Source organism: Ambystoma mexicanum, chromosome 4p, assembly GCF_040938575.1.
Source record: "Ambystoma mexicanum isolate Mex_15411 chromosome 4p, UKY_AmexF1_1, whole genome shotgun sequence".
In the NCBI taxonomy this organism is placed as follows: domain Eukaryota; kingdom Metazoa; phylum Chordata; class Amphibia; order Caudata; family Ambystomatidae; genus Ambystoma; species Ambystoma mexicanum.
Window position 1 is genome coordinate 658,048,938 of NC_090927.1, and position 19,671 is coordinate 658,068,608.

Here is a 19,671-nt window from a genome sequence, read left to right on the forward strand (position 1 = left end):
TAGATGGGTCCATCTGAACAAACTGCTGGTGGTTGGCTTGAACCAGCATAGAACAAGGTTGCTGATCTGCATGAGCTGATGCAGGGTGTCCGTGAGTGACTTGGGGTCTACTGTGTCGGCAGTGTGGTGCTGTATGAGCGTGCCTATGAGCTTAACTGATGAAAAAACTGTGATGCTCAAAGATTACTCAGTTTTATTCCATCACACACTCTATCAACCTACCACTGATGCCACTGCATGAGTGATAAAAAAGTCTCTTCAAACATTGTTTCCCCAGAACACCTACAACACATGTATCCTTCTGTCAAAGAGTGCTGAATCATTTTAAATATTTTCAAGTGCTCACATCAAGCGCTTAATCAAGTTGTATGCAAATTTACATTCAAACAAGCAGCCTGTATACAATATGCCACCTAGTTGGAGTTGGGCCGAGCAAATTATGTGAAATCTATTTCTGGCAAATTCTGTGCACCGGAGGGGATACCTTAATAAAAGTAACTAGAACTTTGTCCGAAGACCTTGCTTATTGTAATTGTGAAGTAAAAGCAATGATTCCAAAAAATACAGTTCCAAATGTTCCAGATTATTTGCGTAAAATCTTATGAATGATATTATGTAACATTCCTTCTTTTCATGTTTAGTGAATGTAATTAATTTCTATCAGCGCTAGACTAATATAATTATTAATTACTGAGTACAATGTTTTAAACATGCTGCAATTCTCAAGTTGCAAAGAGAATTTCTGACAAATTCGGGTTCAGAGATTGTGTTTCAGGTTAATGTGGTTAGTCGCAATGGAAATTTTCACAGGAAGTGCATTTCACTGACAGGGTCCATGGACTGGGAATTTGTTCAATTGTTTAAATTGCAGGGACATGAACTAAGGGTTGGATGTGACATCATATGACACATCAAGGCATGTGGTATTCCATGACATATCCCATCGTTATTTTGAGGCAATTCAATACATTTGAGAGAGGGGCAGAGTTCTCTAAAGTGATGTTGGAGAGTACTGGCAGTGGATGAAGGGATGCTAAGAATGTGTAAGTGGCTGAAGGGATTTTTACAAGAATTGTTTTACAAAAATTGTACTGCTAGATGTAATATGAGTCATTAGGAAGCTGGAGGGTTAATGTTGAAGTAAGCAAGGAAAAATGATATGGCGTATTCAAGCCAAGAGTCGATGGCAGTCCCAACTAATGTTTCTGCACACTCAAGGGCACAGGTGGGTAGTATTTGTTTCTGACCCTGATCACAATTGTTTAACTTAGTTATCAGGAATCTGGTTGATCTTTTTTATGCTTTGAGTTTCTGTGTGATTGCAGCCAACTATCATTTGTTGGTGGACAGAATACTGCATGGGTTAGTATTAATATCACAGATGTTGTAGGGGTCATTGTTGTCACATTGATCTTCAGCTGCACATGGAGGTAGATGTTTGTGAGCATTGCTAATGGGGTGCACATTAAAACTTGGAACTTGATGAGAAACATGAGAAGTAGAGGTCCAGCATTAACTGCAGATATTTCTGGCAAATGAAGGTTGTGAACAATCATAACCAATAACCTGATAGCCCAGATGTGTTGTAAAGGCATTTCAAAAGGTCTTTGTGTTCTAAGGCTTTGAACCCCATATTGAGATGTTGTAGCAGACATGTCTGTGGAAAGTACCTGGTAGATGACAGATACATCTATGTGTAGTCAGTAATATCAACATCGGACACAATTAATTAAAAAAAAAATAGTTACTATTGGAAAAAATCATGTTTAGCCATTGAACTGACATGCCGGGTAATCCACAGCTGGCTGAAATGATCCTTTGTGATTTGCATGAGATACATACTAAATAGTCAAATTCTGCTAGGGTGTAATAAAACACAAAATGTTGCATTGTCGAAGCTTTCTTCGCCACTTTGTATTGAAGCTGAAATTGAGGTGTTTGGAATAAATACAATTTGGCTGAGTGACGCTTTTTATTTGACGTATAATAATAACATTTGTAAGGAGGGGTAATCCAATGCAAGCCCTTAAAAAAATAGATACAACATTTTAAATATAATGGACAGGAAAAAAGGAAGCCTGGGTAGCCAGTGCAGGGATCAGAAAAGAGGTGAGATGGGATTGATTTTTTTCTTTTTTTTGGCCAATCACAGCATTCCTCATCCATTCATTGCATCTGAAAGGTTTGAAGGCCAGTGCAGATTACATCTCAAGACATGTTACGTTGCATAACATGGGATGATCTGGTCAAATGTCACAGGTTTAGCAGAGAGGCACATTTGTTGATCTAGCAATTGAGAAGGGCCAACCAATAAAAAACGCGTTCCTAATAGGCATCTCCATTAGCCTGGCATTGAAGCCCATAAGAGGTTGGTGTTTTCAAAAGGAGATATTGAAAAAAATAGAGATGAGAATGGAGAGCTCCATGGAACCTACAATCTGCATGTCTAGAGAAGACTGGAAGGAACATTAGTCTTATTTCTGTAGAATATATTGAAATAATAATCTCATTTGGTTATACTTCCATGTATTGTATATTCTTGAAGGTGCAACCTGAAGCACTGTACAATTTCAACTCGAGTGCTATGATAAAATAATTTAAATACTGAATTATTATTTAAAACAATCATAATATTCATTCTGAGATAAACGACATGCAGCATCACAGGTTCGATCCCCAGGTCCGCACTTAGAAACCTCTGGGTATTAAGCGCATTATAAATAACCTATCATATGATATATCTACCTTGAGTTTCTGCGTATATACATTTGCTGATTCTCTTCTTACATATCTTCTTAGTGCATATAATTTATTCAAATTTGCATATATGTTTCTTTTGTTACTTCGGTACACCTTCATTCTTTAAGTATTTGTATATCGTTTCAGTGTGTCCTCCTGGCTTCCCTCATGATGTCTGATTTCAGTTATAGCTCTTCTATGTCCAGTGGTGTATGCAGACATCCTTCCACCACGTCAGTGGGAGGTACATTCGATATGGTTGTCTGAGTGCATAATGTCTCTCATATCTCCAATGCGGTATTGGGATGATGCCTGGTGTCACACACAGTGCTCTCTTGCTGTTCTTCCAGTATGACGTAGGTGAGGGGGCGGGCACTAGAAAAGACGTGCACATCTGCCTCTCTACACGTGTATCTATTCAACAAATCAGAAATAAAAGGCAACGGCATTAATTTTCCATTTACTTCATTGTTTATAATAATGATGATTTCAATTCTATTGATTGTATAAAGGCAACTTCCTAATTCTTTTTTAGTGATAAAATAACCCGGTTGTTTTATCTTTTTGAATATATAATTTAGTCAGCTTTTGGGATTGAGCAGAAAAGATGGTGAATGCTCCAGATTGCAACACTTCCTGAGTGGGTGGAAACTAGTAGATATCTATAGAACAGGGGTCTACAACCTGTGGATCCGCAGATGTTTTGACTGCAACTCCCATTATCCCCTACCCTTGACTCTACTGACTAGGGCTAAGCGAAGTTGTAGTTCAAATCGCATGGAAAGCCAAGGATGGCAGGCTTATGCTATAGAATGTTTTACTAAACATAACACCTTCTGAAAGTGGTATTCTACATTTGACGTAAATTTTCTATATTTACAAAATGCGCTCATATCCGAATCCATCTTGAATCCATGGTCCACAGTCCACATGGAATTGATACATGTACATGCTTGCTCATTTGGGTATAATTCATGTTACCTCTTAATACATGCGGACAGAGTCTCTCGATACCAACATTGTACATATATAAGCAGTATCATTTAAATCACACATTTTGAGTTGCAATTGATGACATATTTTATACTGTAAAGGCTTCCCTGAAATGCTCTGAGATTTGTAGTGGTATTGACTGTATATGGGTTTAAAACAGGCAAGAAAAACACTTCTGCCATTTAATACCTGCAGTTACAGGCCCATGTTGAAAAACATAACATTCTTGGAACCTGACAGTCAGGTTATAGAGCCATGCTAGATCTTAAATCCACCCTAGCTAGCATAGCGGATAAAAAACAAGCTGCACTGCTTATGCTATTGGACCTCTCCGCAGCCTTTGACCTGGTTGGTCACAGCTTACTGGTGTCAAGGCTCGGAGAGGTCACCAACTGTTCTGCAATAGCATCTAGATATGATAGTCTCCTTTCTAGGTTCTAGAATGGTAAGGGTTTGCGTAGGTAACAATCCATCCTCCCCTATCTCTCAGACATGTGGTGTTCCTCAAGGCTCCTGTTTGTCGCCTCTGCTTTTTAATCTGTATATCCGTCCCCTTCTTGACCTCCTAAGCAAATTAGGAGTGCAATACACAAACTACACTGATACTCAGGTAGTCATACAGCTGAGTGGCTCTTATAGCAATGATGTTGGAATCATCAATAACATATACAAAGCCATATAGGACTGGATGGCCTGCAACTCCTTGGCTTTGAATGATAAAAATACCAAACTCCTAATAGTGTCATCTAAAAGCACCCAGACTAAACTTGATCCTAACTATACCAAGTTCCCTATTGCTGATAATATCATCACCGTCCAAACGAAAGTCAAGATCCTAGGAGTCATCCTGGACGAAGAACTATCCATGAAGTCCCACGTCTCTAGCATCAAGTCTAGCTGCAGACTCATTAACAAGCGAATAGGATACATTTGCCCATTTATCTCTGAAAAAAACTGTGCTCTCCTGTCCACGGCACTGATTAATTCCAGATTAGACTATTGTAATAGTCTTCTAGCTGGCACCACAGCTTCCAACATTCAATCACTACAAGTGGCCCAGAATAATTCTGTGCGTAATATCTTCGACCAATCTCGTCGCACCTACATCTCCAACTTTAGGAAAAAACTTCATTGGCTTCCGGCCAAACATTGAATAACACACAAGGTGCTAACTACGACGCACAAATGCCTGAGCTTCAGTAGTCCTACATATCTGTCAGCACGCATTAGTACCAAGCCAAATGAGAGGAATCTTCGCTCATCCACTGCGGTCCTCCTCAAACACACCAGATTCAGGACAGCTAAATCTGGAGGTACCATTCTTGATGCTCAGGGTCCCCTTCTTTGGAATACACTACCAGCTCAGATACGGCAGATCCAGAGCTATACTGTGTTCAACAGGCCATTAAAACTCACTTTTTTAACCTGGAATAACTCACTATGATTCTTTCCTCCTCTTCTGCCTCTTGTGTTTGTCCGTTCTTGTCATGTCTTCGTGTGTGCCCTGAGGCCCATGAGCATGTGGCGCGTTACAAAAATTAAAATAAATAAATAAATAATAATGTGTGAGCAGAATTGACAACATCAATTAACAAGCCACACGTGCATATTGCCACAAACTAGTTCTCTCCGGAAGCTTCCCTTCTGTGTATAGCTTCAGAGCAGTGCTAAAACACCATGGGCCTGAATTACAAAGCGTTTTTGGATGTTCCCATTGAAAAACGCATTGTAAATCAGACCCTATGTGTATGCAATGCAGGCAATGTATAGATGCTTGTCTTTTGTTGCACTATGAGATTGACTTAAAAGGCTGCACTATTTTATACATAGCCTTGTCTGGTGCTGTGGCACCAGTGTTTGAAATGTACGAAAAGAAGTAGTGGAACTATGTTCCCTGCTGGCCTGAAGCCAGCCCCTGTCTTTCCCCAAACCCCATCGCCATGCCCCTTCCCATGCACAATACAAACCCTCAAACACATGCACATGCTGCTTAAGGGAATGTACAGTGCAGTTTCAACTTTTTCCTACACTTTTATTTTAAAATGAAACCATTCTGGAACAATTTATTTTTAAAATAAAAGTATAGGAACAGTAAAAAGTAATTTTAAAAAAGTACAGGAGCTCTGCTTCCAACCGCTCCGGCCCACCTCGACCACTGTGTGGCACGGGTAGCCTGTTACTGATGATATCTACTCTGCTCTCAAGTTTCAAGTTACTTTATGTCGTTGTTAATAGATTTAAAATGAAACCACAGAACTAAATATACATCAAAGACGAAAACATGATCAAGTTAACTTGTATATACAAACAAAAAGAAAATTCCATAACTAATCCACAATCATCCTCATCGAATCAAAACATTTTTTAAAAATGCCTGTACTTTAAAACATATTTTCTGGAACTAAGTAAATAAATTAACAGCATCTGTTTTTTGAATTTTTTTTTACCTGCCTGAACACTGATGTTTGTGGCGAAACATGCCCCAATTTCCCAAACACAAGGATGTCAACGATGATACACTGATGATCCCTTATGGAATGCATATGTGGCGGCTATGATATGATATGATAGGTTATTTATAATGTGTTTAATACCCAGGGGTTTCTAAGCGTGGACCCAGGGATCGAACCTGTGGTGCTCAGTGTCGTCTTGCTTCCAAGGTGAGTACGTTGCCCCTGAGCTATCCTTCCAACGCTGACTTTTGAGCGCTGCCAGGCTTGCCCTGTTAGGGCTCTGCATATAATTGTGCTGTCCCATGAGACAATGGGCCTCATTACAAGTCACCCGGTATGGAAATAACGGTGGCGGTAAACCCGCTGCCACCGTTGTTTTCATACCGGGTGATCTCGAGTCCTGCAGGCGGAGGTGTCATTCCTGCCAGGTCTGACCTGGCTGGTTTAACACTGCCCGCCTGCAGGCGGACGTGGAAACACCGGCCCCATCACGAGATGGTGCCGGTGTTTCCATGGTCCCCATTCCCATTGAGTCCTATGGGACTCAATGGAAATGGGGATTTACCAAATTCTGCCTCCGGAATTCCCGGGTCGTAATGCCCCGGTAATTCCGGGATTCGCAGAGGCGGAATCGTAATACGAGTTCAACGGTAACCGAGCCAAAAAAACGGCAGGTTACCGCCGGACTCGTAATGAGGCCCAATGTCATCAATCTGACAAATAGAGCAAACATGAAGTTTTTTAATGATAACTGGTTTACTTATCGACAGAGCACACCGGACATGTCTTGTGGCTAAGGGAGGTGGCACTTTTACAGGGGCACATCTGCCCACTTGTTGTGCCATCTGTGCATGGCCTTTGTCCGTATCAAGTGGCAACCTAGACCTGGCAAGACATGTGGCCCTACATCGGGCACCCTGAGACACCTATGAGCCAAATGAGCATGGGCTGCGGGCATGCTCAGTTGCCTCTTAGCCCAGTGCACAGGTTGCAACCCAGATGCAGCTACAAGAGGTAATGCTTAGTGGCCTTTGCTTAGGCCCAGGCCTCTGCCAAACCACATAAAGTGGCCACTGGTACTATAATGTGTGTTGACTCTGTGGCCACTGCGACCCTACTGATACTCCATGTGCCACTAGGCAGGTCTGCAGATAGCCCGGTCCAAGTCCAACACGAATCCTGTGGACCTTTGTGATGGCCCATGGTCCACCAATGGCTACCAGACTTGTCTAGTAGACCACGGACTCCACAGCCATGCACCTGTTTATTACAATTTGTCTGACTTATTGAATCTTTATGGAGTCCTCCCTTACCTGGCATACGATGGGAAGAAACCCAAAAAGGACTATAACTTCCCCCTTTTTAGAGTGTTTCACACATAGCTCCCCCAAGCATCCAACCAGAATGTCCCCCTTTCAGTAGCCATTCTGGATGCCCCTTGCAAGGTCAGTGGGACTTGCTCTGTAGCTACCCTGAAACGCGTTCAGATCTGCAGACCGATTTAGCCAATGAGATATCTTAAAGGGGATCGCAGGTCTGCATATTGATCTTGCGAAAGCATGTTTTGGCGACCAGATGTAAGCCACTCAGAAAGGTTGGCGCAGATCTGTCCAGCGGTTCAAGCTGCAGGTCAGGGGAAACATTTGTCAATGGAAAACGAATCGGAAAAGATAAACATTTGGAACACCCTAAAACTCAACTAAACCCTCTGCCCGACAACCAGTCACACTAGCAAATCCTCTATGAAACCTCCAAACACTTTCCAAATACAATTCTGTTCTATATTTTGGGGAACTGTTGTGAAGGTTCCTCAAATAGCCCCTAAATGAATCACCTCTCAGATAGTGTTCTTACAGGCAGTGTACCTTATGGATCACAGCCTGACAGCAGTGGGTACACTAGGCACATGCAAATGCAAGCATGATAATTCCTTCTTCATCCACTTCTACGTCATATCTGCACATACCCAACACAATTTAATATTACAGAAGGGGCAATGTACAGAATAAGCCAGTTACCAAAGATAGAAGCCGACATCCTCTTATATGAAGGGGGCTTTTGACCATATAATAATACCATGTAAGCCAATGAACTAAGGTCATAGAAGACATCCCCTAGTTTGCATTGAGGTCTGGTGCCCTGCCATACCAATCGGAGGCTATGGAGGCATGACACATACATGTTTGCACTGGGGAAAGTGTAATTGTGCACAGCATTTTCACAAGGGAAGGTATCTTCACGAACATGGATGTTGTTTCACTCTTTGTTTTCAGGCCAGTTTTTGGCCTGATGCCAATACTGTGTAAAATTGCACAGCACTGGTGCAATGCTTCCGTAATACATGTCCAATGGCTGAAGAAACTCCAAAGGAAGCACTGCATGTTCAGTAGTTGCACTTTGTATGCCTCTCAGGGCACATGACAACAGTGTCCACTCCCAGAGGAGGACTTTGCCAGGTGTCCATTAGGGGGCGCACGCTTAACCCATCACAGAGGCGTAGACATGGGCTTTCTGGATATGTTGCAGAATACACGGACAGACTTGCCAAGTCATTTCTGCACTGTGCTTTGTGCACTGCGATGTGATGGACCACGTTAAGTAAAATGGTTCGGAGGGTAGCCAAAAGCGTGGTTCGAAAGAAAGGCAAACTTCCAGTACGTGTTATATGATGGGACGTGTCAGGGCAGCAGGCCTTTTCCCGATTGCACCGAGAATGCATTCATGCAAATGGAGAAATGACCCTTCATGAGTGTGCAGCCAGGCGAAGCCCAATGCTATATTGACCGTTCCAGGTGAAACTGCAAGTCTCCCTCTAACAACCTGCCCTACCAATGTGCCTGTCACACACGGAAGGTGGAATGTGTGGCCCTTCACTTTGCACCGGTCATGTTCATATGTTCCATATGCTAGCATATTTTATTTTTTAAATGTGAAATAGTCTGCTTTTCAGCATAATAATTTATTTTTAGTGTTAACATCCCCTGGTTACTAGAAGTGACATCCTGTACCAATAGCTCTCCCAAATTGTTGCTACCATTAGGTTGCCAATATGTCAAATGTAACAGGGATACATTGCCAACTTGCTCTCTGTCTCTAGAGAATTAAGCTGCACCTAACCGAGGAGGCCCAAGGAGGCTTAAACACATGTGGTGTTGCGTGTACTTTTTGCAGAGGGGACATGGTCTTCCAGTCTCTTTGGACTGTTAGCATTGGTGGCAAGACCAATACTGATTTGCATATGCTTAGCCCCTTCTGTAATGGGTCAGACATGCTAACGACGATGAAATGAAAGCTGTCTAAAGCAATGCCAGCGGCTACGAGTAACACAAAGAGTTCTGTTCATCAGTTGTTTTTGTGTCTATAGCAGTGATTAATGTAGTAATAAACCTATAATCCTCCCAGATCCTCTTACTGGCCGAGCCTTTGCCCGGTTCACACAGTTAAACATGTCTACTGAATTGTTCTTTTGTCATTTGTTGGCAAAGTGACGCGTTTTCCATCACATGCATTCTTCATCCTGTACAGTCATGTGTATTTGAACCTGTTTGCTTTATTGCAGTGCATGGAGTGTGGGAGGAATGGTCACCATGGAGCCTATGTTCATTTACTTGTGGAAGAGGCCAACGGACAAGAACGAGAAGCTGTGTAGCCCCCCAGTACGGTGGACGATCTTGTGATGGGCCTGAAACACATCATAAACCTTGCAATATTGCCCTTTGCCCAGGTGAGCTTTTTCTTTAACTGGTTTCAGCAAAATAATAGAGTGTCCATTTTATCTGTGTTCAATGTTCTAAAGAGGAAAGACAGGCATTATCCCTGATTAAAATAATAATAATAGTAATAATAATGATAATGATAATAATAATTATAAAAATAATAATGATAACAAACATTAATCAATGTCAAAAACATCTGAAATTGTGATTCATTTTCCAATAATTGTATTGCAGTAACTAGTACATCAGAAGATGTCAGAGTCATCATTAGCAGAACACAATCTTTAAACAGTACATTTTTCTTCTTAAAAAAACATCTTATCTGATTTTCCCAAAGGTTATTTGACAGTGATGGAGAATTAGAATGGGACATATTTTTTCTCTGGGAGTAAAGCCTCTTGAATGTTGTTTTTAATTGTTTTTTTAGTGCCTTATTCTTGAAAACATTGTTGTTGACTATGTTGAAATGTGTTACCCCCCGTGCAGTTACACCAGGCTCGCACAGCCTGATCTCACCACCACTGCCCCCACACTATAGAGGATTTCCAAATGTCATCCTCCATCCTACTGCACACTCCATATACAGCACTTATCGCATGGGTCTTCTAAGTCATAATACTCATTGAGCCGAATTCTACTCCACACTTTGTCACACATGTTTCTGTCACAGTCCCACAACAAGACATTTACATATATTGATTGGTGTGTACAGATCAGCTGCATACTGACTGCACCGTTGTTCCCTGATGATTTGATCTCAGCACCATAAAACCAAAGCATCGCTTACTTGTTCAATTTAAAAGTAAATCAGTTTCCTAGACTGAATCCAGTGTGCACAGTGTGCATAGACTCCTCACATGTCTCCCTGGCAGTCCGTGTTCCAGGCATGAGGCGTTATTTCATGCATAGAGCATGGCAGGACATTCGAGTTATAACCTCAGAGAACCATGCACAAACAATTGAAGAACACAGAATCCTGCCAACATCTACAGGAGCACAGGATTTAATAGAGTTTAACTGAATCTCATTACATGTATATTTTACCAACAAACATAGCTTTCAAAGTCAGAAGCGCAAACAAATATCCTAATACATACGCACATTACAGTACGTGTATAGATAATGCAGTCCATCCCGTTTGAATTATTGTCTCCCTGGCTACTTTCCACATTCTGTTAATTGCACAATTTAAGGCCATAATTGATGTTCAGTGTATGGCCTATGTTTTGATCCGATTTCTTAAAACGTTTCAAAATAATTGGCAATCGTGAAAGCATTTAAAACAGTGCCCATTACATGTGATAGGGGATCATTGTGAAAGATTTTCAGAGGATAACTTAACAATGTAGCTTGTAGCAAGTGGTGTACCCCAACAAGCATGTATCGCTCAGTCGCTCACTCGTCCCTAAAGTTTGTTTTTCTCTCCAAGGAAGTGAGCAAGCAGTAGTTTCTGCACAGAAACATTCTCTGTTACAATGATTGTCACCAGTGTCAGAGAGAAATGTGCGATCAGGTATTGGCGAATGGAGTGAACCTTACCAACAGTTAATAACTGTAGTTACTACTTAGTGGTATGTGTAATCGTGCGGCATGGCCACTCACCACCACCACGCAGCATCAAGGCAAAGGAGAAAGATACACTTCCTCGTCCACATACGTTACTGGTTCCCGCTACTCTTTTAGTAAGATCTTCTGATGGAGGCATGCAAAGCACAGTCCAGGCACCCAACCACCCAGGGGGTAACAACAACTGACAAACTGATTGCACGGGTATAAAAAAAAACATACCATGCGTGTGCAACCACGCAGCAACTGCAAGCCCCCAATAGCACCAACCACACAGTTATGCAAACGCAATACAGTTACAATTCCAGAACAGCAAACATTCATGCACCATCAGACAACATTGGACTCTTAATGCATACAAACCTGCAGCCAACAACTGTGTTATACTCACAGATATCACCACAGTGTAAACGTCATGCACCCCATGCAGACAAGAAACACAACCCTTACACTCAACCTTTGATGCACAACATTCCAACAAATCAAATTAAATCAAGTCACATTCTAATCAACTTACTTAGGGTATCCCTACCTTACCTTACCCAGAAACCTTTGTCTGCGCTTACTTAGTCTACATTCACTTGGCCAGACATTGAGTTTGTAATGCCTCTACGTCTTTCTGCCTTTGACCGCATCTGCACTGTTGCATTGTGAAAGTCCCTTTTGAATGTGGGTAAGGTTAGCTTAAGGTTAAAGTTGGACTTAAGGGTTCAAAGGAAGGAATAATGTGCGGTAGGAAAGAAGGGGGTACATGGAATCTCCCTCGGTAATGATAAAGTGAAGGTGCATGCCCCTGATCATTGACAATATGCAAATTCCAGGACATACCATGTTTGGAAGAAACACAGTGTAAACATGCCTGGACTGGCTCCTCCTCTGCAACTGGCAATGTCGACACTCCAGTCTTAACGGACATGGGTGGTCTCAATGTCGGGGGATGAAATGTAGCTTCATGTGCTTTTGCAGGTTTATCTTCCAGAAGATGAAGCAGGTTCACTGCATCCAGGGTCCTCTGAGAGGATGTCCCCTGGGACTTTCAATATCCTTGCTCACATCATAGTTAGAGGGTGAATTATTGCCTATAAAGACAGGGTTGCAGATTTCATTAGGGATCGTTTGATAGCTCCAGTTTATCATATCGGGGTTCTGGTCTGTTTGATAGCTCTGGTTTAGCATATCAGGGTTCTGGTCCGTTTGGCAGGACTGGTTTACCATATCAAGGTTCTGGTCTGTTTGGCAGGAGTAGTTACCATATCAGGGTTCTGGTCTGTTTGGCAGGAGTAATTACCATATCAGGGTCTGGTCTGTTTGGCAGGATTATTGACCATATCAGGGTTCTGGTCTGTTTGGCAGGAATTGTGCGCCTTAACAGGGCGAAATTGCAACACAAGTTTTTCCAGCAACTCAACCCAGGAGCAAAAATCTGAAAATGTATAGCATTGATTAAGCTCAGCTGTTATCCTATCCTTGACTTGATGCCATTGCATAGAGCTAATTTCATCACAAAGATTAGATTACTCATTCCCCACAGGCCCCAGTGGAGACTGTGGTGGAGGCTCCTGGGTAGCTTCTGCCACCCTTTCTACCAAAGAAGATGAAGACGCGAGTAGGGATGCGAAAGGACCATCAAATCTTTCAACATGCCTTCTAATAACCCCAAACTTCGGTGAGGGCCTGTGATCCTCCTGGTTAGCCGGACCCTCCAATGCTAAATCTCCACATACTATAGAGGTATCCGGCAGCCTGACAAATTCATCTTCACCTCCAACAGAGGGAGCTGAACTCAAATCCCACAGTCACCGTTTTCTTCACACTCTCAAGTCTAACTCTTTATTTAGGCAGATTTTATTATGCAGTGGGTTTGAAGATAGACTAGCGTTCTCAGTGAGAGGTATAGGCAACGTTCCAAGATTAGGACTATTTTGTGAAATTCCATTTGTTGTGCCTAGGCCAAAGGGCTCGAGTTGATGAACAGGGGCAAATGACTCCACTAAGTGAACAGGAGGCATTTTAATTACTGTGGCTCTAGTGCCTCTAGTAAGAGGCAAGAGTTTCCATGAGAGACTACAAAACAACCCAACAAGAAACATCTCTAATGTTCTACCAATACAACAATCTCTCCTGATAACACCCACCAAATGATCAACAGCCCTAATAGTGAATAGCCATCAAGACCACAGCAGACCAGCATCCAAGGCAAAGGAGATGGAAGATGGACATTTCATGGGGGGCTCAGAAAGGTACACAGGTCACACCCCACACTCTCTATAGGAGTCTCCCCGCTACACTATAGAATGGCACTGCCAGAATGGTATCTTGCTGCTTGGCAGAACACCAGCCAGCACTTCTGTGCCACTGTACCGCTAGCACACACGGTGGTCATCAGCTTGTTCTCTCCATACCAAACGGAACACAGAGTGCAGAGAAAAAATGCTAAAGGAATTTACCCTCCAACTTCGGGCCATCACGCCGCACCAACTGCTGTCGGGCCTCACAGACCTGCAGATCAGCCAGTCAGTCAGCCACCTCTGACAGTGCCCTTAGCTCTGTCGACTGTCGAGGATTAGTGCATTCTCCTGCAGGAGGTACTATTTTGGGCACTCCCAATATGTCATATCCGCTCTTCTCCTGAAGCTCCAAACTAGGAATACTTCACAGATGGCTGAAGGAATGCTGATCAGCCTGGACAAGTACCCAGTACAGAGGCTCAAAATGTGGCAAGGATGTGTGTCACATGCAGAAGGAACAAATGCAAGTGCACTACTTCAATGAATATTATGTGATGACCCTGACAGCTGCACCATGTCAAATGCATTGTCTTTGGGCACAGGCACAATCACCATTTTAGTAAATGAGCAGCATGTATTTCCCCGGCTTCTCACTGGTCAACCACTTCACAAGTAGAACTTGTTGCTCCCGCTGTTCAGCACATGTTCAAACAGTCACTACAAGTTGTGGCATCGCACTTGCTCCCTGAAATCAAGCACATTCAATGGAACCCAGCAGTCACAGAGGGGCCAATACTTGCTTCCCAGCAGTGCAACAAGTACCTTATGGAAGTTAATGTGCTGTGCCTGTGGGTGTCTCATTCTTTGCTGCTAATCCACCACAGAATGCTTAGGGCTCAATTCTCAGCTTGCCAATTCTGTCTCTTTCCATCGACTAAGTAGGGCCCAGGCTTAGGTAAAGGTTGCCCTTCTTCATTCACGTATGTTATGGGCTCCATTCACTTTTGTAGTATGGTCCCACATAGACCACTAGATATCGTGATGTGGCAAAGATAAAGCTTCTGAGTGATCCCGACAATTGAAATAGGAAGGCAACAAAGCTGTCATTATCTACCTTTGACAATTTGAGTACAGCCATTTGTTAAATATTCAGCTATGGATCTACTGCCTTGCACAAGGTATCTATCTTTATGAATTCCGGTGAAGATAATCAGAAGTTGGATGACAGAAGTGTAAAGTTGGAAAACTGCTGTGAACTAATTTATAACATCTTGCAAGCATGTTGACATATGCATTGAATAACCACGTGGAGAGGGCATAGCGCTGCAGGCGCATCACAGAAGAGTCTTTGGGTGTTAGTAGCAGAAACAGAGCATAACCTTGATGAAGTGACTATTAAGCAATGGTTTCACTAATTTCAGGGGGTCCATCGCCCGTACATTGAGAGGTGAAGGTGGCTAACGAGGGTCTTGTTATTGTGGAAAATGCTTAACAGGTCGAGCAGGAGCAGAATTGTTCGTCGTTAGGATCAGTATATTGAAGAATGTCTTCTTTATCATTGACACGTGTGGTCTTATTGTTATTGGCGTGCCAGGATTCAGATTTTTTTATTTTATCATGTAACAGCCTTTCTTTTTCAGAGAAATTGTGTAGTGTTGCGAGTTACTCAAGCAACTTGCCCTCAAATGAGAATTTCACGGTTCAGTGATATTTCTTCAATTCCAGTGGTCTGCATCTGGTCTCTTCTGTAGCAGGGTCATGCTGGCTTTTATTAGATAGGTCGGGACAAGGTCTTGGAACATGGATGTTTCGAGGGGATTGGGTCCTCCGACGTATTCCATATCTATGACAGGTAATGTCCACAGCTGTGCTGCGGACATTACCTTTCATAGATATGGAATATGTCGTTGGACCATCCCATCAAAAGAACGTTACCAGGTAAGAAAGTAACTTGTTCTTTGCAGTCAGGGGTAATGGTGTGTGCAATGGATGTGATCTGTTCCTTTATTGGCCTTTCTTGGCTCACTAATTTAGCTAACTCTTGAGTGGAGGTGGATTTGAATGAGTTGTGGCAAGTTATTGTTGTGGACTTAAGGAGGTAGGGTGCAGGTTGACGTTGGGAGGAACCAATGGATTCTCTCGACCTACCGCCCTACTACGAGTTCCCTTAGCGGGTCCCTCCTTTAACGCTTGGTTTTACCAGGCGTTATGGACGGGACCCGTTAAGGGAATTCAGAGCCAAAAACGGCACTGCAAATTGCGGTACCGTTATTAGCTACTTCCCCATTCCCATTGAGCCCTATGGGGACTCAAATGGGAATGGGGTATGGTTTTTTCAATGGGGACTTACCAGTCCCGCAAAGGTCAGACTACACCGGTAAGTCCCCATTGAACGAGACCAGTGCTGGTACCGTTATTGGAGGCAGTCATGGCACAAATAGCACCATGACTACCTCCAATCTCGGAATGAGGCTCTATGTATGGCAAAGAGTTCAGTGAAACTTGTAGGAAGTGATGTCTGATTTATTTTGGAACTTTGGTCTGTGCACTTGGAAAATGTTTGCGTGTGGCAAAATTAAGTACTGTTTCCTTCCTTATGTTGGATATGTATTATGACTTGCCTTCCCCTTGCAACCTGCTCTATATGTGTGGGATGTTATGTGTGACTGACAGGGAGTGTTGAGTGAGTGAATGTTCCTTCTTGGATGTTCAGAGAGTGACAGGTGACGATTTGTTGACTGAATGAGAGGGTGACGGCAGATGTTGTACCCTAGAAACCTACCTGATGTCCCTGTATGTATCTGTAGCCTGTAGTCTGAGGCTGTACAGAAGGAAAGAAGCTCTCCTCTGGGTAGCCGTGCCTCAGAGTAATCTGTGCAATCAAGCCTCCTTACAATAATATGCCTCTCTGCTAGGAGATTGCAGACAAAGGACTCTTATCAATAGTGTGATGACCTTCTTCTGATTGTTTGTGGGCTTGGATGGATTGTGGCTATAGAAAGGCTAAGGTATTAATAGTGATGGCTCCTTCCTCGATTAATGTTGAGGTTTTATTTATTGCCGGCACAAAGATCACATGCCTGCTGGACTTTATCAGTAGAATTTCGTAAATGCAATGACTAGAAAGGGGATCCTCTGAAGGTCTTTGTGGTATTTCTTCCTCGCCTTCAGTCTCCTTTTCCTATTTTCACTTCTTATTAATACAGGTTGGAAAAGGATCAGAGAATGTCATGGTTGATGACAATTTATGCTCTTGGTGACATTTATAAAAAGCTCAATTATGGTTTTCTTTTGTCATTGTGCCCAGCAGTGATGTTGGCATTTCACATAGGAATGTTCCTTGCCAATAGCACACTCTGGGCTCATGTGGGGGCTATTCCTCCTCTCAGTTGGATTTTTGTGGGAGTAAATGTGGCAACTGCACAGTATGTATTGTATCTAGGTTTCTCCAATATTACTGCACTTATGTGAGATTACAGAGGGTTGTGTGAGTTGCATTATGTTAATAGCTCAAGAAATAAGAACTAAGAAAACAAATGTGCAAGAATGCCAGATGTGTTCAGTGGTAGTGCAATCATTTCTAAAAGTGTTCAAGAGTGACATTCCCACTTATTTGAATATGATGAATAGAACAGCCACTCATCTCTCATGTACAAGCTACAACATGATGTAGTCATGCTCAAAATACTGGCAAGCACTTTGGTATGTTCCACATGGCTTTGCTCTGACGGCCTTTCCCCTAATTCCAGGGTCCTGCTGTGTAAACTGTGTCCATGGGCCTCATTATGGGTCCAGTGGTAACCCTGCCAGTGCTACCGGCAGGTTGCCACCAGACCCATCAATATTTTCCGGTGCCTGACTTCCCGGTGCCACCGGGAGATTACAACCCCAGCAGCCCAGAAAGTCAGGCTCCAGTAAAATGTCCAAAAGGACTCCATGGGAATGGGGATACGGAAGCACCGGCACCGTTGCTTATGGTGCCAGTGTTTCCGTAACCAGTCTGCCTACCATGGCCTCTGTGCCCGGAAGGGTCAGACCTGCCGGGCACGGCTCCGGCAGGCAGACTCAGAATGTGGCGGTCCGGAAAACAAGGGTGCCGGTATCCTTACCGGCACCCTTGTTTCCAGACAGCTGCTATGCCCCATGTTTGTACTTTGACACTTAGCACAGTGCTCTACCAGTCCTTTACAGTATTTGAGGAACCTCTACCAACACAAACACAAAAGCAACCTCACAACACAGTGTCCTAACTCTCTACCACAGGGCTCTGTCAGACACCCTTTTGTAATGGAGGAGCCCAGTTAACCTTCTTGCTTTTCCATCTGAAATTGCTCTGCGCCATCAGAGGCCAAAGAGAGTTAGAGGAATGGGAACTGAGTTCCTCTAGTTTTCATTTTACTGCTGACAGTTTCACTATGTTTTTCCTTTTTTTTTAAGTTACATCTTTCATTTATCTGATAGGCACTTTAAAACTCATCCGTTTTCCCAAGCTCACACAGTGCTTAAAAAGATACATTTGGCACAATTATGCGGCAAAAGTAGTGAAGCACATACTTATCCTATTGCAAAAAATATTCCACCTTTGATAGAGTCATTGGCATGAAATTGTGGGGCTGTCTAAAGGACATGAACTGTCTGGAAGATCTGATGCATAACTGCATACCTCTACACTAACCGGTCTACACAAGGATAATTAATTCTTTTTATTAATTTTTTTATTTATTGTGCATTTGTAAGCTGCTTATACATCAAGAAATCGTGTTATAAAGCGCCCACAGGGCAAAGGGGAGGGAACATGGGAACACGAGGCAAATACAATAATACTGATGAACAAGACAGAGGTGGTCCTACTAGGCCTTGTGAGCATTCAGAACATACAAGAGAGAGGGACAAGGGAAGGGGGTAAGTGCTGGAGGTTCCACAAGGGGAAGTGCCAGAGGGTCGGTTGCAGGGAACAGGTAAGTGCTGGGCAGAGATCACTAGATGAAGAGTGGTCACCTGCCAATATCATAAGTGCAGGCCTGTGGGACAGCATAGGCAGTGGGTGCCCAAAGGCAAGTGTTGTGAGAAGGTGGTGGCTAAGGCGATTGAATGGAAGGCCAGGACCCAGAAGGACAGACCAGCAGTCTCAGTGACTGTGGGGTTTAGCATGGGAGGGAGAGGGGAAGGAGGAGGTGAAGAGGAGAGTCGTGAGGAGCTTCCCAAATTTGATGAGTTCCAGCTCAAGATGGAGAGGAAGGGGGAGGCTGTTCCAGAGGACGTAGCCAGCCAAGGAAACAGATCGGTCACGAGCTCTTGACATACAGAGAGTTGGAGCCGGAAAAGCAGAAAGATCTAGAGGGAGAGTAATTGTGGAGCCCGAGTTGCAGGTAGCGTGGTCCCTGACCCCAGAAGGCCTTATGAATGATGCAGAGGGATTTGAATTTGATCCTTGCAGCAACCGGGAGCCAGTGGAGAGATTTTAGGACTGGATAGATGCAGTCCCTAGGCTTGAGGCAAAGGATAAGTCTTGCAGCATTATCCTGGATAAACTGGAGGGGGTGGAGAGTGGAAGAGGGTAGATTAAGGAAGAGGCTGTTACAGTAGTCCAACCTGCAGAGGACCAAAGCTCTAGAGATATTGAGCTCCCGGTGAAAAGTAAGGAAGGGAAGGATACCTATGAGGAGGTGGATCTGAAAATGGGCCTTCTTGGCAAGGTCCAAGATGTGACGAAGGAAGGAGAGAGAGGAGTCGAAGATGACTCCAAAGTTTCTGGCTTTAGATGAAGGGGGAGAACCCAAGAAGGGTGGCCAAAGTGAAGGGAGTAAAGAGGGAGCAGGAGTCCCAATAGGAAGGATCTCGGTCTTGGTGGCATTGAGGCAGAGATCATTAGAAGCACACCAGGATTAGGTAGCAGATAGGCGGTCAGGAATGGTGGAGGAAGTAGGGAGAAGAGCAGAGGGAACTTTGAAGAAGAGTTGGGCGTTGTCTGCATAA

At 43.3% G+C, this 19,671-nt stretch overlaps 1 protein-coding gene across 7 annotated transcripts in view; it reads left to right on the forward strand.

Annotated features, from left to right (window-relative positions):
• The window catches only part of ADGRB3 (adhesion G protein-coupled receptor B3), a 1,879,974-nt gene that overhangs the window by 655,391 nt on the left and 1,204,912 nt on the right, over positions 1-19,671 (forward strand). For all 7 annotated transcript variants that reach the window (XM_069606193.1, XM_069606199.1, XM_069606200.1 and 4 more), the window contains one exon: positions 9,745-9,909. In XM_069606193.1, the coding sequence (XP_069462294.1) occupies positions 9,745-9,909 (165 nt within the window). The remainder of the gene's footprint in view (positions 1-9,744; positions 9,910-19,671) is intronic.